We start from the raw sequence: 26153 nt of genomic DNA on the forward strand, positions 1-26153 counted from the left end.
TTCAGATGAATATACATGATGTCTGCTGACTGGACAGAGCTCTCTTACTGGGACTAAAGCTTTGAGCAGGGTGAACATACTGTGCAGAGTGGGTTATCATTTGTTCATTGAGGAACAGCACACACACACACTTTGTAAAAGACAATTGCTATATGCTCAGGGTATTGTTATGTGTGTGTGTGTGTGTGTGTGTGTGTGTGTGTGTGTGTGTGTGTGTGTGTGTGTGTCTGTCTCTGTCTGTCTGTCTGTCTGTCTGTCTGTCTGTCTGTCTGTCCTACCTCAGTGCAGTGGCCCTTATCTCATTCTCTCTCACCTGCTCTACCCTTTCACTATCTCCTCTCTTTCTCTCTCTCCACTTTCACTGCTCTCCTATTGATTACACCTGATCTCCCCTCCCACCCCCACACCCTGTAATCTGATCTAGCCCCTGAGCTGCAGTACTCTCTTTAGTAGTCACTGCATGACAATACTCACAGACACATATAACACAAACCAAACACCCATACAAACCATAAAGTCAACAAACCATACAGTCATACACAGAATGTCAACTCACTAGTCTTCCTATTACAGTTTATACTGCAGTTATCACCTTTTATCCATCCTACTGCAGTTATCACCTTTTATCCATCCTACTGCAGTCATCACCTTTTATCCATCCTACTGCAGTCATCACCTTTTATCCATACTACTGCAGTTATCACCTTTATCCATCCTACTGCAGTTATCACCTTTTATCCATCCTACTGCAGTTATCACATTTGATCCATACTACTGCAGTCATCACCTTTTATCTATACTACTGCAGTTATCACCTTTATCCATCCTACTGCAGTTATAACCCTTTATCCATCCTACTACAGTTATCACCTTTTATCCATCCTACTGCAGTCATCACCTTTTATCCATCCTACTGCAGTCATCACCGTTTATCCATCCTACTGCAGTCATCACCTTTTATCCATCCTACTGCAGTCATCGCCTTTTATCCATCCTACTGCAGTTATCACCTTTTATCCATACTACTGCAGTTATCACCTTTTATCCACCCTACTGCAGTCATCACCTTTTATCCATCCTACTGCAGTCATCACCTTTTATCCATCCTACTGCAGTTATCACCTTTTATCCATCCTACTGCAGTTATCACCTTTTATCCATCCTACTGCAGTTATCACCTTTTATCCATCCTACTGCAGTTATCACCTTTTGGACTACATACTGTTGATAGGACTGTTCTCTTGTTTTGGATTCTGGAACAGAGTGGGTGTGTTTTCTCTCCTCTTTGCAGTGTGTTATGGGATGCGTGCCACCCTTCCCAGGAGGACTATAGTGTTTCCTGTTTCTGTTTCCTGCCTGTCTCAGTAGTCTCACATCACCACTAACCACAGCCAATACATTACTGGCTCTGGGACTGAGATGGGGATTCTATCTCAGAGGAGGAGAGGAATGAGAGGAGGAAGATAAATAAGAAAAGGAGGAGAAGGTAGAGGAGGGAGATGAGAGAAAGGAGGCAGACAAAGAAGAGTTGTAGGAGGTAGATGAGGAGCAGGAGGTAGATGAGAAGAGATGGAAGAAGAGGACTGGTTCCCAACATGATGATGTTCTTCCTCTCTACAGCACGATACATATTGAAGCTTAGCTACCATGTCCCTTTGATCAGTGTGTGTCTACTGCCCTCTAGTGTGCTTTATGTCAGTGTCAGAAGGCCCTGCGTTTCCTGTAGTCCAAGCCAGCAGTCCACAGAGAATGGGGGTGACACTGTTCATTATGTGACATTCAGTATGGATGAGGTATGGAGCATGAGTCACTCAGTGACAGTCTGCATACTGAATGTGTACTGCTGAATGTGTACTGTTGAATGTGTACTGCTGTATGAGTACTGCTGAATGTGTACTACTGAATGTGTACTGCTGAATGTGTACTGCTGAATGTGTACTGCTGAATGTGTACTGCTGAATGTGTACTGCTGAATGTGTACTGTTCATTATGATTATGGGGTTATAGAGATACATGTTTCAAATGTTGCTCTGGGGTGCCACAGTACATGTAATACTATATATGTAATACTTTATATGTATTGTGATCATGTTTTATATACTTAATAAAATCTGTTTCCTGTTCCTTTTACTTGCCTGTCTCAGCAGTCAGTTTGTGTCCCAAATGTTATCCTATTCTGCTCTGAGATTGGTATGGTGGAACTCTGAGGGTTAGTCTCAAACGATACCCCACTACACCTCATAATATAGTGCATTGCATTTTACCAGATCACATAGCACCATGATGTAGAGCACTGTTCTCTACCAGGAAGTTGCAAAAACTGTTGAGTTCTTAGATATATGCTCCTGAGACCCAGCAATTTTTGTCCTCTCTAGTGGACATCAGTTCTTGGTCATTATCTCTGAGGCCATACAAACCACTGTATTAAGTGTGGAGGTGTGACCTTGACAACGTTATCTTCCTGGTTCTTTAAAAAAATGTCTACCATCAAAGTTAGCACATTTTATGGACATTTGAAAAGTGTTTGTAGTTATTAATTATATATATTTTTTCAAATTGTTTCTAGTAAGTAAATATCTTAGGAATAGTTAAGTGAGTTTTCAGGAATGTGTAATATTTTCACCTTAAATCAGAGCTTATCAAGAAATGTCCTCTGTAGTGGACAGCCTGATGCCGCCACCATGTTTTCCACCTACTCTACCCATTGACTGGAACGAATTGCAAAAATCTCTGAAGCTGGAGACTCTTATCTCCCTTAATAACTTTAAGCATCAGTTGTCAGAGCACCTTACCGATCACTGCACCTGTACACAGCCCATCCGAAATTAGCCCACCCAACTACCTCATCCCTATATTGTTATTTATTTTGCTCTTTTGCACCCCAGTATCTCTATTTGCACATAATCTCTTGCACATCTAGCATTCCAGTGTTAATACTATTGTAATTATTCTGCACTATAGCCTATTTATTGCCTTACCTCCATAACTTGCTACATTTGCACACACTGTATATATATTTTCTGTTGTATTTTCTGACTTTATGTTTTTTTTTTTTACCCCATATGTAACTCTGTTGTTTTTATTGCACTACTTTGCTTTATCTTGGCCAGGTCGCAGTTGTAAATGAGAACCTGTTCTCAACTGGCTTACCTGGTTAAATAAAGGTGAAATAAAAAATATAAATAAATTGACTGTAATGTAAATGTTTTCGTGTTTATGTCCTAATGACCACTACAAAGGACAATTTTGCACTTTTCTTGGTAAGATGTTTTTTTCTTCTTCACAAAAGCACTTATGTTATGTAAAATAAAATATTACAAAAAAACTATTTTTTTCGGGTCTCAGCAGGATATGCATAGACGTATAATTCGTCATTTTCTATAGACGTAAGTACCAGTAGGCACCACTTGATAATAGTCAGCACATCATAAAAAAACAAAAAATCATGTAAATATGATCTGAAAAATGATTGTAAGTGATGTGTATTTCCTAACATGAAGATGTACTTTTCCCTCTACAGCGCCACAGCCCATCTACCACGTCCCTTTGATCAATGTGTGTCTACTGCCCTCTAGTGTTAACTTGAAGTCAGTGCGATAGATCAGGATAGTTCAGGAGTTTCACTTTCACTTTTGGAGACGAAAGCAAAGATTATGATAACTACCCAAGATAGAAAAGCAATGTTGTTTACATTGGGAGCCAATAAATCACAGTGGACAGAACGGCAAGGTGGTGGGTAGAGCCAAGCACAAGATAGCGAGATCCTATTGGCTAATTTTAGGACGTATTTGTGTTCCACTTGACTTCCTCTTATCACCATATTTGGTGGTGAGCAGAAGCCCTCACTAGATGCTTCAGATTTCTACCCCATGTGATAATAATAATAATAATAATAATAATAATAATAATAATATGCCATTTAGCAGACGCTTTTATCCAAAGCGATTTACAGTCATGCGTGCATACATTTTTTTGTGTGTATGGGTGGTCCCGGGGATCGAACCCATTACCTTGGCGTTACAAGCGCCGTGCTCTACCAGCTGAGCTACAGAGGACCTATCTGGGTTTCTCCTTTCATCTGTGACCATTCCTGCCTTGCAGTGGAAGCACGTTATTTTATTCCTCATTCTTCCTGCCTTTCCCCAAAGTCCATCTTGAAACTAGGTCCTTCTCAGTTGTGTTCTGCGTGCAAAGTGAAAGTTAAGAACTGACTGTAAACTTGAGTATCAGGCAGTGTAGAGTTTCAGTTGATCTTTGTTCCTATCTCCCTTTATGTTTACATGGATAAATTGTCCCAATCCAACCGGAACTTTCAAATGTTACTCTCTCACTCCAGCCCATACTTTAAACTATATTGTGATAAAGTTGACATACTTAAGAGAGTCTGTCTGTCTTTAATCTCAGGGTAAAGAGGTCATCATGATGACTGGGCCAGGTTGTTTGTGTGTGACTCTCCTGCTTCTCCTGCACAGAGCAGACTCTGGTACAGTACCCTCACATTCTGTCTTTGTGTGTGTTTGTGTATGTGTGTGTGTATGTGTGTGTGTGTGTGTGTGATAGTGTACATAATCCTGACCAGCACTGGTATATGATGATCACAACATGATAGTTGTTGTGACACATCAGTACCTGAGTATGACTTGCACCAACATGTGTCTTTAGTGAGGTTTGTACAATCTGAATGGTTGATTCTCTCTCCAGAAAGTTTTGAGGTTCTTGGTCCGACTCGTGCCATTGCTGCTGTGGCTGGTGATGACATCATTCTGCCCTGTTACATCAAACCCAACATCAGCGCTGAGAACATGAGAGTTGACTGGTTCAGATTCAACCTCCCAGTCAATCAGTCAAATACTCAAGTCCATCTCTACCAAGATGGCAGAGACAAATACCATGATCAGATCCGCTCCTACGAGGGAAGGACATCATTGTTTAAAGAGGAACTGAAAAAGGGAAACACCTCTTTGAAACTGACCAGGGTACAAGGCACTGACGATGGACTTAACAAATGTCTTGTTCAGTCTAAGACCCATTATGATGATGGCACCATTCAGGTCTACATAAGAGGTACATTTCTTTCCCCATATATACAACAACCCACAGCGAAGTGTTTCCAATCTCAGCAGTACTTCATGTCCAGTCTCCCTTTGTGTCTGTAGCTATAGGATCCAAGCCAGAGGTTTCCATTGAGGGACAGAAAGAAGGAGGGATGGGTCTGCTGTGTGTATCTAAAGGCTGGTTCCCTGAGCCTGAGTTGGAGTGGCTGGACAGTGAAGGGGTCACTCTGTCTGCTGGACCTTCAGAGACAGACAGGGACTATAAGGGGTTCTACATAGTCAAACTAAAGACCATTGTAAAGGAGACTGACACCAACCACTTTACCTGCAGACTCAGACAGAGGCAGCTCAATGAGCAGATTAAGATGGAGACAGAGTTTCACATCTCTAGTGAGTTGCACAACATCATATTATTGTTTAGCTGATATGAAACACTTTTAATGTTTTATATGCTTTTGTATTACAAAGGCTGAGTAATAATGAAACATAAATAGGACAATTGGATACAAGTTTGTCGACATTTTAAGAACACTAAAGTATTCTAATGTCAAAATGAAATGTTGGTTTTGTAGATCCAGCTTTATGCCTCCACCCCAAATGAATGGAAAACCAGGAAATGAGATGGTTCTCAAATGTTCCATTCATTTGGCATTGAGGCATATTGCTGGATCTACACAACTGATGTCATGGGATGTGGTTTCATTTTGACATTAGTCTGCATGAGGTCTGTAAAAGTTTGACAAATCATTCTTTATGAGCGAAATGTCCCTTCAATTTTATTATTTGGTAGCAGTGGTAAGCATGTCACTGATCTCAGTTGATTTGTGTCTTGCAGGTGAGCTGATCCTTGTTCACACAGACACATGGAGAGTGGCCTTTGCAGTGATTGTCTCTCTGAGCATTGTCCTTGTGGTCATATTAGCTTTCACCATCTGGCGCTGGAATCGTTTGTCCAATGACTACGGTAATAGAAAACTAATTAAAGAGTTTATTTGACTGAATGTAAATGTTTTACAGTGCAGTTTCCAGAGTGGCATACACAAGGAGTTGGGTACTAGAACCGAAAGCTTGCTAGTTCGATTCCCTGAGCTGACAAGGTGAAACAAATCAGTTGATCTACCCTTGAGCAAGGCACTTAACCCTAATTGCTCCAGGGTCATCATCAATCTGATCCCTGGCCATGACCCCACTCTCCGAGAGTATCTCAGAGAGAGTTGGGATATGCAAAAAACACATTTCCATTTCACACCTCACACTCGTACAGGTTAACCACTTGTACATGCAGTGAAACAGTACAAATACAAAAAAACCCCTATTTGACCTTTAGAATTAAAAAGCTGTGATGAGGTGTGAATGAAGGAGTCAGGCGCAGGAGGTAAAACGTCCAGAGTTTATTCCGTTTACATAAATAAAACGCTCCCAGCGTGAAAACGAAACTAATACAAGGGAAAATATTCCACCTTGGCAAGTACAAATAGAAGAGTAGCTCAACCGAGCTCCTCGCTCTCACAATAAACAATCACTCACAAAGACAAGGGGAACACTTATATACATACTAATTAGGGGAATGAGCACCAGGTGTGTGTGATTGACAAGACAAGACATGACAAGTGGAGTGATGAGAATGGGATCGGCAGTAGTTAGTAAGCCGGTGACGATGAACACCGAAACCTGCCCGAACAAGGAGGGGAGGCAGCCTCGGCGGAAGTCGTGACAAAAGCAGACATTGGTCAGATACTGTACATGTGTATTTAAGGATTTTGTATTTTTTAAAAATCTATGTATAGGGCAAACCCATTTTTATTTGAAACAACTTTCTCTACAAAAATGCTAGATTATTTAATATAAGGTTTCTTTAAATCACAGTGTGTGGTTTCTGAATCACATCAGTGTAATTGGCTCCTTCATGGAAAGGACTTTGTCAAAAAACATCTTGAGTAGGTCCTTTTGTGAACTGTTATCTATTTTCATGCCTCCAGATGCATCCAAAACTAAACACAGTCAAGAGCTAGGTAAGTAATGTCAAACATGCAGTTCTCCTCCATAAATGGAACTTTGTCAGAGAAAACACTGAGATTCTTGCGTTCATTAAGGATGTTCTCTCTAATGTCTGTTTCTTTTTTATGTCTGCAGTTAAAGATGAACACAGCCTTGAGTTGAGTTAGTAGTGTCCAACAGTCCTATGCACGTGTTAAACTCATTCCACAGAGGGCCAAGTGTCTGTGGGTTTTCACTCCTCCCTTGTACTTGATTGATTAATTAAGCTAATTGATTAGTAAGAAACTCCCCTCACCTGGTTGTCTAGGTCCTTAATTGAAAGGCAAACTAAAAACCAGCAGACACTAGTCCCTCCATGGAATGAGTTTAACACTCCTGGTCCTGTGCATCAGTGTGTCATATGTTCAGATTTTAATAATTGTCTTCTCCATGGATGTGAGATGTGTTCATTAAGGATGTTCACGCTAACTGTTCTCTTTTTATGTCTGCAGAAAAAGTTCAAGATGACAAGGATTGTAGGCTGAGTAAGTTGTGTCCAACACTCCTTTGCATCAATGTCTTTTTTTTTTTACTCCCAATTATATTGGGATCCCAAACAACAATTGGAGACAAACAATCCCCATTACATGAATGTTACAGAAATGGATGCTAGTACAGCTAGTTTCATGGATTTAAAATCCTTACATATTTGACATTGTTTTTTTATCACATTGTTTTCACTGTCCCCATCCCCCTGTCAACAATTAATTTCATTATTCACCTTTAAGAATGCTTTAATTGACTTTAATTATTCTGTTTGTCTGTAGAGATACTCACTGATCAGCTGGGTAAGTAGGAGATATACATGATGCATTACTAGACCATTATGGTCAATATACAATATATATTCTCAGGAACACTGTTCCTACAGAGCTAACTTCCTATAGGTTTTTCAATCCAACCTTAGTTGTAACTGACCTCATTCAACTTATCAACCAGCTAATTATTAGAATCAGGTGCACTAGATTAGGGTTGGAGTGAAAACCTACATGATGGTAGCCCTCCAGGAACAGGGTTGGAGAGCCCTTTTCTAAGGGCTTACAATATGCATTGTGCAAATAGCACAAAGATGAGTCATAATTATGTAGTAAAATATAACTGTATTGGAATTAATTTTTACTCACTGCGATGGCAATGTTCAGAACAATAATTATATTTTGTTGTATTAAAACATGTTCACACTTGAATGAACTGGAATTATAATTGGTTTTATTTGTTGAATTTACCCACAGATTTTGTAAACATGAAGGGGTGTCCAGGTAAATTAATGACACTGAATTTGATTTAAAATATATTTGATGTCTTCATATCATATTTTTGTTGTTTGTAGGTATACTACAGTATATTATGGTAGAGTGATGTATTTTTACAGCCATGTCACTTTGGATATGTATCTGGTGCTGAACTTGAATTTAAAAAAAATATCCCTCACCTTATCATTAAAGTCTGGAGATTAAGAGAGGGAGATTTGTCATCATGTTCCATAGTTTCCACAAATCTGACAAGCTCTTTCTCTATATTCTAGAATTTGAAACCATCAGAAGACATGCAGGTCAGTGTGATCTACTCTCCAGTCCACCCACCTAGAGTTTCACATGAATATTAATATCTTCACATAGCGGTATTACTTGAAATAACATGATGACACATTCATATCTACAGTATACTTATGTTGTTATCAATAACAACCTATAGGCTACATATGTCTACAGTAATGTACTGTACATTAAGTCCTGCAGTAAAATATTGTCCCCCATATTGATGTTATTTTCTTCTCATTTTTATAGACTATTTTTCACTTCACAGTGGATGTGACTCTAGACCCAGATACAGCACATCACTATACATGTGTCCTAGAGTAATGGACTGAGCAGTAAAATGCCGTCCCCCATATTGATATTTATTTAATTATTCTAATAAAGTGTGTTTCTCTCCATAGTGGATGTGACTTTAGACCCAGATACAGCACATCCCCAGCTCATCCTGTCTGAAGACAGGAAACAAGTGAGATGTGGAAACGGAAATCAGAAGTCCCCTGGCAACCCAGAGAGGTTTGATGAAGTTCACTATGTCCTGGGAAAGGAAGGTTTCTCCTCAGGGAGATTGTACTATGAGGTGCAGGTGGAGGGGAAGACTGGGTGGACTTTAGGAGTGGTCAGCAAGTCCATCAACAGGAAGAGGATGATTCACCTGAAACCTGACAATGGATACTGGACTGTGTGGCTGAGGGATGGAGAGTACAAGGCTCTTACTGGGCCCTCTGTCCCCCTCTCCCGGAGGGAACCCCAGAAGGTGGGGGTGTTTGTGGATTATGAGGAGGGTCAGGTCTCCTTCTATAATGTGGAGGCCAGTTCTCATATCTACTCATTCCCTGGCTGCACCTTCACTGAGAAACTCGATCCATTATTTTATTCTGGTACTATTGGTAACTCAGCCCCACTGGTCATCACTCCTGTAGTGGGGCTGAGTCCTGTCCCTGACTGACTGTTTTATGCCAAACATTGAAGTACTGTGTGTGTGTGTGTTACTCACATTCTGAATGAATTGCAATGTGTTTATCACTATATGATTATACTAACAGAGAGGAAATTCACCTTGTATAATTTCTGCTGAATGTCATCCTTTTGTGGTGGCAGAATTTGGGGTGAGCTGTTGTAACTTCTCAAGGGATATGTTCTGTGTTGGACTGTGATGTTATGCCTTTCATATACTCCTGGTACGTCTGCACTCTAACACAAGGCCATTGTGTTCTGGAACTGTTGCTTGTATAAATAACTGTTGTGTAACAATATGATTGTATTGTCACCTCCCACTATATAAGGGACATGTAACCATTTACTCTTGGAGCTCTTCCCTGTGAAATCAGAGACAGATCTCCCTCGCAACTGCTTGATTAAATATGTTTTTATTATACAATTATATGGTCTATGCCTTAATCTTTGGATTGAGTTTTCCACAACATTTGGTGCTGTGACCCAGATGAGAGCGACCTGACTTTTTTTATCTGTTTCGCTTGGCTTGGACCCAGACATCCCTCTGGCCACAACTATAAAAGGTAAGAGACTGTAGTGTATGGAGAATTATGACTTTGCTAATGTTTTAAGTGGAACCTGAGAGGATGTTTATTCAGTTTCAGAGGGAGCCGTTTTAGAGTGACACCTCATAGAACAGAGGGAGTCTGTGTGTTGTAGACAGGGGATTGGACAGTAGAGGGAGCCACCCATATTTTTGTAAAGATTATAAGTATGGGCTAGAGACAAAGAACATTAGAACAGACTTATTCTTTTGGGACTCTGTTCTCCGGATGCTATAGACATCTGTAAACTTATGCTGAAATCTTGTGATCAAAGCTCAGTATAAGCGGACTCCTTTGTTACAGCATAATTAGCCACATTAACTCGACACTACAAGACCTTATTAAAAATTATTTGTGAGGGACTGTCTGTTTTCCAGCCGAGCCTTAATGGTGAAATATCTCTTGTCCTCCTCATCCACAAAATGTTGGGGCTCAATTTGGCTGAACTATTTTCCTATAATAATGAATCTGGCCAGTGAACTGGTTCAGAGGATCTAAGTAAAATGATCTAGAGAGTAAATCTAAGGAAACTGATTTACATTGTCTCCAATAGTAGGGATTGGCTTTCCAATAATCACATGAAAATACTGTTGGATCAGTATAAGTAGGAATTGGATAGCCTACATTTGAACACTGCAGTAGCAGTGTTAACTAATTATTATAATATATGTATAATTGGTTTGCACACATGAGTTGGATAAGGAAGTAAAAATTGTTTTTACGTATGTTTTCAGACCCTTTGCTATGAGACTCGAAATTGAGCTCAGGTGCATCCTGTTTCCATTGATCATCCATGAGATGTTTCTACAACTTGATTGGAGTCCACCTGTGGTAAATTCAACTGATTGGATATGATTTGGAAAGGCACACACCTGTCTATATAAGGTCCCACAGTTGACAGTGCATGTCAGAGCAAAAACCAAGCCATGAGCTCCGAGACAGGATTGTGTCGAGGCACACATCTGGGGAAGGGTACAAAAACATTTCTGCAGCATTGAAGGTCCCCAAGAACACAGTGGCCTCCATCATTCTTAAATGAAAGTTTAGAACCACCAAGAGTCTTCCTAGAGCTGGCCGCCCGGCCAAACTGAACAATCGGGGGAGAAGGGCCTTGGTCAGGGAGGTAACCAAGAACCCGATGGTCACTCTGACAGAGCTCTAGAGTTCCTCTGTGGAGACCGGATAACCTTCCAGAAGGACAACCATCTCTGCAGCACTCCAACAATAAGGCCTTTATGGTAGAGTGGCCAGACAGAAGCCACTCCTCAGTAAAAGGCACATGACAGCCCGCTTGGAGTTTGCCAAAAGGCACCTAAAGACTCGCAGACCATGAGAAACAAGATTCTCTGGTCTGATGAAACCAAGATTGAACTCTTTGGCCTGAATGCCAAGCGTCACATCTGAAACCTGGCACCATCCCTACTGTGAAGCATGGTGGTGGCAGCATCATGCTGTGGGGATGTTTTTCAGCGGCAGGGACAGGGAAAGATGAACGGAGGAAAGTACAGAGAGATCCTTGATGAAAACCTGCTCCAGAGCTCTCAGGACCTCAAACTTCCAACAGGACAATGACCCTAAGCACACAGCCAAGACAACACAGGAGTGGCTTTGGGACAAGTCTCTGAATGTCCTTGAGTGGCCCAGCCACATCCCGGACTTCAACGCGATCGAACATCTTCTGAGAAACCTAAGCCTGTAACGTAACAAAATGTGGAAAAAGTCAAGGGGTCTGAATACTTTCAAAATGCACTGTATGTGTACAATGGGTTACTAGAGAGAAAACAATATAAATAAAAATGATATACAACTTGTTCACCCACACGTAGACGTACGTAAGTGGTGTATAAAGTCATCTGGTAACTGTTCAGAGTGGTTCCCTTATGGATCAGTTGATAAAGATCAGGTTAAAGCTCTATCTAAAGGGTCTGGGACATAAAGTCTCAGACAAAGAATGGTGCATTTTCTATGTTTATAGGCTACATATGTCTACAGTAAAGTCCTGCAGTAAAATAACTTCCCCATATTTATGTTAAAAAAAATATATATATATATATACATATATATAATAAAGTGGATGTTTCTCGCCACAGTGGATGTGACTCTAGACCCAGATACAGCAAATCCCACTTTCATCCTGTCTGAAGATAGGAAACAAGTTAGAAATGGAGACGTATGCCAGCATCTCTCTGACAACCCAGAGAGGTTTGATACTTGTGTCAGTGTCCTGGGAAAGGAAGGTTTCTCCACAGGGAGATTTAACATGGGAGTAAAGGGAGTACCCTACGTCTGTACCCTACTCGAGGGTGTGGTCATATTAAGCCACGCTTCACCGTGAATCGATGAGTCATAAAACCCAGAAACGGTTCCAATAGTTTTTTCACCATTAATTTTTCCATCTGGGATTTTAGAACTACTTCATATAAGGTCTGTGTTTCGTGTAGGCTTACCCTGGAGTGACGTTTTGATAACCATTCAAATCTCTTTCGGACAAGGTAACTTTTATCAATAATTAGCATTGCAATTTATTTTGAGTAAATTGAGGCGAATATATTGATAAAACTCACCTTGTCCGAGAGAGAATTACACGGCTATCAAAATGTCACACCAAGGTAAGCCTACACCAAACACACAATTCATTGAATGTTTTTGTAAACCATTGGAACCATTTCTGTGTTTTTATGGTTATTATGATGTGTCCACTGTGGCAGACAATGGCACCCTATTCCCCATAGACTCTGGTCAAAGTAGTGCACTATATACGGAAAAGGGTGCGATTTGGGACGTGGGGGAGGAGGAGAGGGGAGGGGAAGAGAAGAGTGGACACCCTATTCCCTATGGCAGTGGTTCTCCTCTGGGACCCCCAGATGTTTCACCATTTTGTTGTAGCTCTGAACTATTTCACCTAACTCACTTATTCAAGGGGTTGATTTTTAGTTGACAAGTTGAATCAGGTGTGCTAGCTCTGGACTAGATCAAATACATGGAACAGCTGGGGGTCCCTGAGGAGATGTTTGAGAAACACTGTCCTAAGGGCTATGGTAAAGAATAGTGCATCAGTGCCATTTGGGATGCTATAAGAATGGCTCCTCGTGAGGTCCCTGAGACAGAGACCAGTGTGGGCAGACTGTGTTTTATCCATTCTTCATCACTGGGTATTTATATCCCACACCACCTGTGTGCTGTGGCAGGGTGTGTCTGTCTGTCTGTCATATCCCTCAGTGCAGTGGGCCTTGTCTCTTTTTCTCTCCCCTGGTCTACCCTTTCTCTGTCTCCTCTCTTTTCACTCTTTCCTCTCTTTCACTGTCCTCTCCTTCACTGTCTCCTCTTTCACTGTGTCCTCTCTTTCACTGTCCTCTCCTTCACTGTCTCCTCTTTCACTGTGTCCTCTCTTTCACTGTCCTCTCTTTCACTGTCTCCTCTTTCACTGTGTCCTCTCTTTCACTGTCCTCTCTTTCACTGTCCTCTCTTTCACTACCTCCTCTCTTTCTCGGTCTCCCGAGATTTACTGTGTTAGTTTGAATGGCTTCCTTATTTGATATAATTAAGGCTCTAGATTGCATGAAATGGCTAATACAGTTGAAATCTGAAGTTTACATTTACATTTTTACATTTACATTTACGTCATTTAGCAGACGCTCTTATCCAGAGCGACTTACAAATGGGTGCATTCACCCTATAGCCAGTGGGATAACCACTTTACAATTGTATTTTTTGTTTTTATATATATTTTTTTTAGGGGGGGGGGGGGGGGGGGGGGGGGGGGAGGGGGGGACACTTAGGTTGGAGTCATTAAAACTCGTTTTTCAACCACTCCACAAATTTCTTGTTAACAACCTATAGTTTTGGCAAGTCGGTTAGGACATCTACTTTGTGCATGACACAAGTAATTTTTCCAACAATTCTTTACAGACAGATTATTTCACTTATAATTCACTGTATCACAATTCCAGTGGGTCAGAAGTTTACATACACTAAATTGACTGTGCCTGTAAACACCTTGGAAAATTCCAGAAAATGATGTCATGGCTTTAGAAGCTTCTGATAGGCTAATTGACATAATTTGAGTCAATTGGAGGTGTACCTGTGGATGTATTTCAAGTCCTACCTTCAAACTCAGTGCCTCTTTGCTTGACATAATGGGAAAATCAAAAGAAATCAGCCAAGACCTCAGAAAAAATATTGTTGACCTCCGCAAGTCTGGTTCATCCTTGTGAGCAATTTCCAAATGCCTGAAGGTACCACGTTCATCTGTACAAACAATAGTACGCAAGTATAAACACCATGGGACCACGCAGCCATCATACCGCTCAGGAAGGAAACGTGTTCTGTCTCCTAGAGATGAACGTACATTGGTGCGAAAAGTGCAAATCAATCCCAGAACAACAGCAAAGGACCTTGTGAAGATGCTGGAGGAAACAGGTACAAAAGTATCTATGTCCACAGTAAAACGAGTCCTGTATCGACATAACCTGAAAGGCTGCTCAGCAAGGAAGAAGCCACTGCTCCAAAACCGCCATAAAAAAGCCCGACTACGGTTTGCAACTGCACATGGGGACAAAGATCGTACTTTTTGGAGAAATGTCCTCTGGTCTGATGAAACAAAAATAGAACTGTTTGGCCATAATGACCATCGTTATGTTTGGAGGAAAGAGGGGAAGGCTTGCAAGCCGAAGAGCACCATCCCAACTGTGAAGCACAGGGGTGGCAGCATCATGCTGTGGGGGTGCTTTGCTGCAGGAGGGACTGGTGCACTTCACAAAATAGATGGCATCATGAGGAAGGAAAATGATGTGGATATATTGAAGCAACATCTCAAGACATCAGTCAGGAAGTTAAAGCTTGGTCACAAATGGGTCTTCCAAATGGACAATGACCCCAAGCATACTTCCAAAGTTGTGGCAAAACTGCTTAAGGACAACAAAGTCAAGGTATTGGAGTGGCCATCACAAAGCCCTGACCTCAATCCTATAGAAAATTTGTGGGCAGAACTGAAAAAGCGTGTGCGAGCAAGGAGGCCTACAAACCTGACTCAGTTACACCAGCTCTGTCAGGAGGAATGGGCCAAAATTCACCCAACTTATGGTGGGAAGCTTGTGGAAGGCAACCCGAAACGTTTGACCCAAGTTAAACAATTTAAAGGCAATGCTGCCAAATACTAATTGAGTGTATGTAAACTTCTGACCCACTGGGAATGTGATGAAAGAAATAAAAGCTGAAATAAATCATTATCTCTACTGTTATTCTGACATTTCACATTCTTAAAATAAAGTGGTGATCCTAACTGACCTAAAACAGGGAATTTGTACTAGGATTAAATGCAAGGAATTGTGAAAAACTGAGTTCAAATGTATTTGGCTAAGGTGTATGTAAACTTCCGACTTCCACTGTACATTCCACATTTCCCAACAACCCCCTCTAAAGTCAATAATAACAATAGTAATGGTAATCATGATATAATGATTGTTATCTTTATTACATTATTTATATCATTAAATGATATGTAGACAAAAGTATTACACGTAAACCAACATTTGTTCATGTCCTGTCACACACACATGAAAGGGTACTTCAGACAGGTCCCAATGTGATTGGTGGGTAGAGAATCCACAAAAGGTGGAGAACCTCTGTTATAGAACACAAACCAAACACTGATACAAACCATACAGTCATACACAGAATATCAACTCACTAGTTCCTATTCCATTTGATCAACCCTACTGCAGTTATCACCTTTTATCCATACTACTGTAGTCATCACCTTTTATCCATACTACTGTAGTCATCACCTTTTATCCATACTACTGTAGTCATCACCTTTTATCCATACTACTGTAGTCATCACCTTTTATCCATCCTACTGCAGTTCTCACCTTTTATCAAACCTACTGCAGTTCTCACCTTCTGGACTACATACTGTAGATAGGCCTATTCTCTTGTTTTGGAGTCTGGAACAGAGTGGGTGTGTTTTCTCCTCTCCTCTTTGCAGTGTGTTATGGGATGCGTGCCACCCACTTCAGGTGGACTATAGTATTTCCTGTTTCTGTTTCCCGCCTGTCTCAGCAGTCTGACATCACAACTAACCACTGCCAACACACAGACCCAGAGACATACATTTAGAATATAGCTCATATACCCTTCCACACTACTGACCTGAGACAAGATGAACACAGCTGTACTGGGCTGGCCTGGTTATACGTTTAACCTGGTCTTGTCCATCACGGTTCCAGAAACTATGTGGAAGGTAAATATCAGAGCCAGCCCATTAGAGTTCGGTTTGGCCCAATAGTGTTAAAAGTGTAATACTGTATACTGTACTGCTCTGAGACTGGTATGGTAGAACACTCAGGGTTAATGTCAAATGATAACCTACTACACCTCATAATATAGTGCACTGCATTTGTCCAGATCAAATAGCAACATGATGTAGAGCACCGTTCGGTTACCGTATCAAGCAGTTGCCAAATATGTAGGTATCATGACGTACTAGTCAGTAGTACCACATTATTTCTTATTAATACGAGCTGAAATAGGATAAAATAACTAGTTTTTATTTTCTAACATGATCATGTGCTTTCCCCTCTACAGCACCACAGCCTATCTGCCATGACCAAAGATGGTGGATAAATAAAGATAATAAAGATAGTCCACTCAGGCCGTTTACCATTGAAAAAAATGGTCAGTTCCGGTCTACTTAAGGGGGTGGCTCTCCCATTGACACCAATGCGATAGCAGCTGGGTCTGGTTTACTTAGTTCATTGACTTCCATTGAAAAAATAAATTAGGGAGTGGGATGTCTCACTTCCTCTTCCGTCTCTGCAATGACATGTCACTGTGATCAGTGTGTGTCTACTGCCTTGTAGTGTTAACTTGATGTCATTATTACAGTTTCTTAAACTGTTGTTTTTTTAAATCAGAAACTCTAAAATACTTTTCTGTTACAATCTAAAACGATGTTGTTGAATAAATACGTGTATACGTTGCTATGTCTTTAAATGTATTTTCTAAAATCTTTCACATCCAGTCTGAGGAGGTACAGGGTAAGGGCAATCGCTTGCATCTATATCACAGGTGGCTGGTGGCACATTAATTTGGGAGGACCGGCTCATAGTAATGGCTGGAACGGAATTCATGGAATGGTCTCAAACACATCAAAGACCTGGTTTCCATGTTGATACCATTCCATTTACTCCATTGCAGCCATTATTATGAGCCGTCCTCCCATTACCAGCCTCCTGTGATCTCTATGTGCGACATCTTAGTGTAGCCAGTTTGTCCCAGTTTTGTTTCTAGAAACTATGCCACCTCTCACCTACTTCCTCATACGTTAACTCAAGTCAAGCCATGTTAACTCAAGCTGATTAAAGTTTGGATTCCATCTCATCTACAAGAATAACAAGTATATCAAGTTATGGTGCAAGCTACTTCCCTGCCTTGCAGTAGACACACCAGATTAATTTTTTCTCCAGTCTTTCCCCATGGACAAGCGAGCTTTAAGCCCTCCTCAATTGTGATCTGCATGTATCTAATTGTAAGTATTATTTGTATATCTGTTTAAAGCTGTCAGGGATAATAGAGCTAATGGGAGAAATGCTTTATTCTAATAAATCCCCACAATTAATGTTGATTGATGGCAATAACTGTGTGTGAGAACCAGACAGGCTAAAGTTTCAGTTACCTTTGGTCCCGTCTCCCTTTACCTTACCTTACCTTAATAAAAGTTTTACATATTTTAGAAAGTCTGTCTTAAGTAGTCTTCTGTCTTTGGTCTCAGGTGATTAAATAGCAAATCCATACCATACCATATGCTCCATAAAATAGCCTACTTTGAATTACATTGAGGGTCTAGGGCTCAGGATCTTTATGATAGATATACAGTATGTAATCTTCTCTTTCAGAAATGATGTGGACTTGGACAGACTGTCTCTGTGTTACTCTCCTGCTTCTCCTCCAAAGAGCAGGCTCTGGTAGAGTGACCTCACATGTTCTTTGAGTGTGTGTGTGTTTGTGTATGAACAATGTGAGGATTTGCATGAACGATGGGTACAGTTTGCACTTTTGGTACCAGGCTATTCCATTGGCAACCAAGCTAAATCAAGCAAACCTTGAGTATTTGAGCCAGGTTTGATGTTTATCTTTAGTGTGGTCTGTTAAAGTCTGAATGGGACTAACAGCTGATGATGTGCACGGTCGTTTTATTTTTCTTTCCAGAGAAGTTTGAGGTTCTTGGTACGACTCGTGCCATTGTTGCTGTGGCTGGTGATGACATCATTCTGCCCTGTTACATCAAACTCAACATCAGCGCTGAGGACATGAGAGTTGACTGGTTCAGAGTCAACCTCCCAGACCATCAGTCAAACATTCGAGTCCATCTCTACCAAGATGGCAGAGACAAATACCATGATCAGATCCGCTCCTACGAGGGAAGGACATCATTGTTTAAAGAGGAACTGAAGAAGGGCAACACCTCTTTGAAACTGACCAGAGTACAAGGCACTGACAATGGACTTTACAAATGTCTTGTTGAGTCTAAGACCCATTATGATGATGCCACTATTCAAGTCCACATAAGAGGTACATTTATTTCCCCATATATACAACAACCCACAGCGAAGTGTTTCCAATCTCAGCAGTACTTCATCTCCAGTCTCCCTTTGTGTCTGTAGCTATAGGATCCAAGCCAGAGGTTTCCATTGAGGGACAGAAAGAAGGAGGGATGGGTCTGCTGTGTGTATCTAAAGGCTGGTTCCCTGAGCCTGAGTTGGAGTGGCTGGACAGTGAAGGTGTCACTCTGTCTGCTGGACCTTCAGAGACAGACAGGGACTATAAGGGGTTCTACATAGTCAAACTAAAGACCACTGTAAAGGAGACTGACACCAACCGCTTTACCTGCAGACTCAGACAGAGGCAACTCAGTGAGCAGATCAACATGGAGACAGAGTTTCACATCTCTAGTGAGTTGCACAACATCATATTATTGTTTAGCTGATATGAAACACTTTTCATGTTTTATATGCTTTTGTATTACAAAGGCTGAGTAATAATGAAACATAAATAGAACAATTGGATACAAGTTTGTCAACATTTTTAGAACACTAAAGTATTCTAATGTCAAAATGAAATGTTGGTTTTGTAGATCCAGCTTTATGCCTCCACCCCAAATGAATGGAAAAGATATGCACAAAATAAACCTGGAAAACCAGGAAATGAGATGGTTCTCAAATGTTCCATTCATTTGTCATTGAGGCATATTGCTGGATCTACACAACTGATGTCATGGGATGTGGTTTCATTTTGACATTAGTCTGCATTTGAGGTCTGTAAAAGTTTGACAAATCATTCGTTATGAGTGAAATGTCCCTTCAATTTTATTATTTGGTAGCAGTGGTAAGCATGTCACTGATCTCAGTTGATTTGTGTCTTGCAGGTGAGCGGATCCTTGTTCACACAGACACATGGAGAGTGGCCTTTGCAGTGATTGTCTCTCTGAGCATTGTCCTTGTGGTCATATTAGCTTTCACCATCTGGCGCTGGAAACATTTGTGCAATGACTACGGTAATAGAAAACTGATTAAAGAGTTTATTTGACTGAATGTAAATGTTTTACAGTTCAGTTTCCAGAGTGGCATACACAAGGAGTTGGGTACTAGAACCGAAAGCTTGCTAGTTCGATTCCCTGAGCCGACAAGGTGAAACAAATCAGTTGATCTACCCTTGAGCAAGGCACTTAACCCTAATTGCTCCAGGGTCGTCATCAATCTGATCCCTGGCCATGACCCCACTCTCCGAGAGTATCTCAGGGAGAGTTGGGATATGCAAAAAACACATTTCCATTTCACACCTCACACTCGTACAGGTTAACCACTTGTACATGCAGTGAAACAGGACACATATAAGAACCCCCCATTTGACCTTTAGAATTAAAAAGCTGTGACGAGGTGTGAATAAAGGAGTCAGGCGCAGGAGGTAAAACACCGAAGTCCAGAGTTTATTACGTTTACATAAATCAAACGCTCCCAGCGTGAAAACGTAACTATAACAAGGGAAAACATTCCACCTTAGCAAGTACAAACAGAAGAGTAGCTCAACCGAGCTACTCGCTCTCACAATAAACAATCACTCACAAAGACAATGGGAACAGAGGGAACACTTAGTGGGGGAAAAAAGTATTTAGTCAGCCACCAATTGTGCAAGTTCTCCCACTTAAAAAGATGAGAGAGGCCTGTAATTTTCATCATAGGTACACGTCAACTATGACAGACTAATTGAGGGAAAAAAATCCAGAAAATCACATTATAGGATTTTTAATGAATTTATTTGCAAATTATGGTGGAAAATAAGTATTTGGTCACCTACAAACAAGCAAGATTTCTGGCTCTCACAGACCTGTAACTTCTTCTTTAAGAGGCTCCTCTGTCCTCCACTCGTTACCTGTATTAATGGCACCTGTTTGAACTTGTTATCAGTATAAAAGACACCTGTCCACAACCTCAAACAGTCACACTCCAAACTCCACTATGGCCAAGACCAAAGAGCTGTCAAAGGACACCAGAAACAAAATTGTAGACCTGCACCAGGCTGGGAAGACTGAACCTGCAATAGGTAAGCAGCTTGGTTTGAAGAAATCAACTGTGGGAGCAATTATTAGGAAATGGAAGACATACAAGACCACTGATAATCTCCCTCGATCTGGGGCTCCACACAAGATCTCACCCCGTGGGGTCAAAATGATCACAAGAACGGTAAGCAAAAATCCCAGAACCGCACGGGGGGACCTAGTGAATGACCTGCAGAGAGCTGGGACCAAAGTAACAAAGCCTACCATCAGTAACACACTACGCCGCCAGGGACTCCTGCAGTGCCAGACGTGTCCCCCTGCTTAAGCCAGTACATGTCCAGGCCCGTCTGAAGTTTGCTAGAGTGCATTTGGATGATCCAGAAGAGGATTGGGAGAATGTCATATGGTCAGATGAAACCAAAATATAACTTTTTGGTAAAAACCCAACTCGTCGTGTTTGGAGGACAAAGAATGCTGAGTTGCATCCAAAGAACACCATACCTACTGTGAAGCATGGGGGTGGAAACATCATGCTTTGGGGCTGTTTTTCTGCAAAGGGACCAGGACGACTGATCCGTGTAAAGGAAAGAATGAATGGGGCCATGTATCGTGAGATTTTGAGTGAATACCTCCTTCCATCAGCAAGGGCATTGAAGATGAAAAGTGGCTGGGTCTTTCAGCATGACAATGATCCCAAACACACCGCCCGGGCAACAAAGGAGTGGCTTCGTAAGAAGCATTTCAAGGTCCTGGAGTGGCCTAGCCAGTCTCCAGATCTCAACCCCATAGAAAATCTTTGGAGGGAGTTGAAAGTCCGTGTTGCCCAGCGACAGCCCCAAAACATCACTGCTCTAGAGGAGATCTGCATGGAGGAATGGGCCAAAATACCAGCAACAGTGTGTGAAAACCTTGTGAAGACTTACAGAAAACGTTTGACCTGTGTCATTGCCAACAAAGGGTATATAACAAAGTATTGAGAAACTTTTGTTATTGACCAAATACTTATTTTCCACCATAATTTCCAAATAAATTCATAAAAAGTCCTACAATGTGATTTTCTGGAATTTTTTTCTCAATTTGTCTGTCATAGTTGACGTGTACCTATGATGAAAATTACAGGCCTCTCATCTTTTTAAGTGGGAGAACTTGCACAATTGGTGGATGACTAAACACTTTTTCCCCCCACTGTATACACATACTAATTAGGGGAATGAGCACCAGGTGTGTGTGATTGACATGACAAGTGGAGTGATGAGAATGGGATCGGCAGTAGTTAGTAAGCCGGTGACGATGAACACCGAAACCTGCCCGAACAAGGAGGGGAGGCAGCCTCGGCGGAAGTCGTGACAAAAGCAGACATTGGTCAGATACTGTACATGTGTATTTAAAAATGTATAGGGCAAACCCATTTTTATTTGAAACAACTTTCTCCACAAAAATGCTAGATTATTTAATATAAGGTTTCTTTAAATCACAGTGTGTGGTTTCTGAATCACATCAGTGTAATTGGCTCCTTCATGGAAAGGACTTTGTCAAAAAACGTATTGAGTAGGTCCTTTTATGGAACTTTATGTCTGCAGATGTACCCAAAACTAAACACAGTCAAGCGCTAGGTAAGTAATGTCTTATGTCAAACATGCAGTTCTCCTCCATAAATGGAACTTTGTCAGAGAAAACACTGAGGTTCTTGTGTTCATTAAGGATGTTCTCTCTAATGTCTGTTTCTTTTTTATGTCTGCAGAGCAAGGTAAAGATAAACACAGCCTTGAGTTGAGTTAGTAGTGTCCAACAGTCCTATGCACGTGTTAAACTCATTCCACAGAGGGCTGAGTGTCTGCAGGTTTTCACTCCTCCCTTGTACTTGATTGATGAATTAAGGTAATTGATTAGTAAGAAACTCCCCTCACCTGGTTGTCTAGGTCCTTAATTGAAAGGCAAACTAAAAACCAGCAGACACTAGGCCCTCCATGGAATGAGTTTAACACTCCTGGTCCTGTGCATCAGTGTGTCATATGTTCAGATTTTAATAATTGTCTTCTCCATGGATGTGAGATGTGTTCATTAAGGATGTTCACGCTAACTGTTCTCTTTTTATGTCTGCAGAAAAAGTTCAAGATGACAAGGATCGTAGGCTGAGTAAGTTGTGTCCAACACTCCTTTGCATCAATGTGTCATTTTTTTTTTTTACTCCCAATTATATTGGGATCCCAAACAACAATTGGAGACAAACAATTCCCAACCCATGAATATGTTACAGAAATGGATGCTAGTCCAACAGCTAGTTTCATGGATTTAAAATCCTTACATATTTGACATTGTTTTTTATCACATTGTTTTCACTGTCCCCATCCCCCTGTCAACAATTAATTTAATTATTCACCTTTAAGAATGCTTTAATTGACTTGAATTATTCTGTTTGTCTGTAGAGATACTCACTGATCAGCTGGGTAAGTAGGAGATATACATGATGCATTACTAGACCATTATGGTCAATATACAATATATACAATACATATTCTCAGGAACACTGTTCCTACAGAGCTAACTTCCTATAGGTTTTTCGATCCAACCTTAGTTGTAACTGACCTCATTCAACTTATCAACCAGCTAATTATTAGAATCAGGTGCACTAGATTAGGGTTGGAGTGAAAACCTACATGATGGTAGCCCTCCAGGAACAGGGTTGGAGAGCCCTTTTCTAAGGGCTTACAATATGCATTGTGCAAATAGCACAAAGATTAGTCATAATTATGTAGTAAAATATAACTGTATTGGAATTAATTTGTACTCACCGCGATGGCAATGTTCAGAACAATAATTATATTTAGTTGTATTAAAACATGTTCACACTTTAATGAAATGGAATTATAATTGGTTTTATTTGTTGAATTTACCCACAGATTTGGTAAACATGAAGGGGTGTCCAGGTAAATTAATGACACTGAATTGGATTTAAAATATATTTGATGTCTTCATATCATATTTTTGTTGTTTGTAGGTATACTACAGTGTATTATGGTAGAGTGATGTATTTTTACACCATGTCACTTTGGATATGCATCTGGTTCTGAACTTGAATTAAAAAAATTATCCCTCACCTTATCATTAAAGTTTGGAGATTAGGAGAGGGAGATTTGTCATCATGTTACCATAGTTTCCCCAAATCTGACAAGCTCTTTCTCTATATTCTAGAATTTGAAACCATCAGAAGACATGCAGGTCAGTGTGATGTACTCTCCAGTCCACCCACCTAGAGTTTCACATGAATATTAATATCTTCACATACCGGTATTACTTGAAATAACATGATCACACATTCATATCTACAGTATACTTATGTTGTTATCAATAACAACCTATAGGCTACATATGTCTACAGTAATGTACTGTACATTAAGTCCTGCAGTAAAATATTGTCCCCCATATTGATGTTATTTTCTTATTATTTTTATAGACTATTTTTCACTTCACAGTGGATGTGACTCTAGACCCAGATACAGCACATCACTATACATGTGTCCTAGAGTAATGGACTGAGCAGTAAAATGCCGTCCCCCATATTGATATTTATTTAATTATTCTAATAAAGTGTGTGTTTCTCTCCATAGTGGATGTGACTCTAGACCCAGATACAGCACATCATAACCTCATCCTGTCAGAAGACAGGAAACAAGTTAAACGTATAACAAAACAAGAGAGGTTTGATAAAGTTCACTATGTCCTGGGAAAGGAAGGTTTCTCCTCAGGGAGATTCTACTATGAGGTGCAGGTGGAGGGGAAGACTGGGTGGACTTTAGGAGTGGTCAGAGAGTCCATCAACATGAAGAATGACTTTTACCTGAAACCTGACAATGGATGCTGGACTGTGTGGCTGAGGAAAGGAAAGTACAAGGCTCTTACTTGGCCCTCTGTCCCCCTCTCCCTGAGAGAGATGCCCCAGAAGGTGGGGGTGTTTGTGGATTATGAGGAGGGTCAGGTCTCCTTCTACAATGTGGAGGCCAGGTCTCATATCTACTCTTTCACTGGCTACACCTTCACTGAGAAACTTTATCCATTATTTTATTCTGATACTATTTATAACAGGTCACTGGTCATCACTCCTGTAGATGTCACTGACTGACTGTTTTATACCAAACATTGAAATACTGTGTGTGTGTGTTACTCACAGTCTGAATGAATTGGAATGTGTTTATCACTATATGATTATACTAACAGAGAGGAAATTCACCTTGTATAATTTATGCTGAATGTCATCCTTTTGTGGTGGCAGAATTTGGGGTGAGCTGTTGTAACTTCTCAAGGGATATGTTCTATGTTGGACTGTGATGTTATGCCTTTCATAGACTCCTGGTATGTCTGCACTCTAACACAAGGCCATTGTGTTCTGGAACTGTTGCTTGTATAAATAACTGTTGTGTAACAATATGATTGTATTGTCACCTCCCACTATATAAGGGACATGTAACCATTTATTCTTTGAACTCATCCCTGTGAAATCAGAGACAGATCTCCCTCGCAACTGCTTGATTAAAGATTTTTCTATTATACAATTATATAGTCTATGCCTTAATCTTTGGATTGAGTTTTCCACAACATTTGGTGCTGTGACCCAGATGAGAGCAACCTGACTTTTTGATCTGTTTCGCTCGGATTGGAACCAGACATCCCTCTGCCACAACTAAACAAGGTAAGAGACCTTATTCAAAAGTCTCTGTAAGTGACTGTCTGATTTCCAGCCGAGCCTTACATTTACATTTACATTTTAGTGATTTAGCAGACGCTCTTATCCAGAGCGACTTACATGAGCAATTAGGGTTAAGTGCCTTGCTTAAGGGCACATCGACAGATTTTTCACCTAGTCGGCTCAGGGATTAGAACCAGCGACCTTTCAGTTACTGGCACAACGCTCTAAGCTACCTGCCGCCTTAATGGTGAAATATCTCTTGTCCTCCTCATCCACAACATTATTGGGTTCAATTTGGCTGAACTATTTTCCTATAATAATGAATCTGGCGGGTGAACTAATTCAGAGGATCTAAGGAAATTGATCCAGAGAGTAAATCTAAGGAAACTGATTTACATTGTATCCAAAAGTAGGGATTTGTTTTCCTATAATCACATGAAAATACTGTTGGATCAGTATATAAGTAGGAATTGGATAGCCTACATTTGAATACTGCAGTAGCAGGAATTGAATAGCCTGCAAGTAGGAATTGGATAGTCTGCAAGTAGGATTTGGATAGCCTACAATTAACTAATTATTATAATATATGTATAATTGGTTTGCACACATGAGTTGGATAAGGAAGTAAAACAAATTGTTTTTATGTATGTATTCAGACCCTTTGCTATGGGACACGAAATTGAGCTCAGGTGCATCCTGTTTCCATTGATCATCCATGAGATGTTTCTACAACTTGATTGGAGTCCT

At 40.6% G+C, this 26153-nt stretch overlaps 2 protein-coding genes across 2 annotated transcripts; both read left to right on the plus strand.

Annotated features, from left to right (window-relative positions):
- Nucleotides 1-4413: 4413 nt before the first annotated feature.
- LOC311120036 (butyrophilin subfamily 1 member A1-like) lies at nt 4414-9575 on the plus strand (the record flags this gene model as incomplete). Its single annotated transcript, XM_084194667.1, has 6 exons — nt 4414-4483; nt 4702-5064; nt 5157-5444; nt 5890-6018; nt 8617-8643; nt 9031-9575. The coding sequence occupies exons 1-6, from the start codon at nt 4420-4422 to the stop codon at nt 9573-9575; spliced, it is 1416 nt and encodes a 471-aa protein (XP_084050793.1). The 5' UTR covers nt 4414-4419.
- An 8034-nt stretch (nt 9576-17609) lies between these two features.
- On the plus strand, nt 17610-25274 carry LOC311120039 (butyrophilin subfamily 1 member A1-like). Its single transcript, XM_084194668.1, has 10 exons — nt 17610-17695; nt 18063-18131; nt 18376-18738; nt 18831-19118; nt 19592-19720; nt 22826-22858; nt 23149-23169; nt 23623-23649; nt 23915-23941; nt 24331-25274. Exons 2-10 carry the CDS (start codon nt 18065-18067, stop codon nt 24840-24842), a joined length of 1467 nt encoding a protein of 488 aa, XP_084050794.1. The 5' UTR covers nt 17610-17695; nt 18063-18064; the 3' UTR covers nt 24843-25274.
- Nucleotides 25275-26153: the final 879 nt, after the last annotated feature.

Source organism: Coregonus lavaretus (genome assembly GCF_964263955.1).
Source record: "Coregonus lavaretus genome assembly, contig: HAP1_SCAFFOLD_2004, whole genome shotgun sequence".
NCBI classification, from domain to species: domain Eukaryota; kingdom Metazoa; phylum Chordata; class Actinopteri; order Salmoniformes; family Salmonidae; genus Coregonus; species Coregonus lavaretus.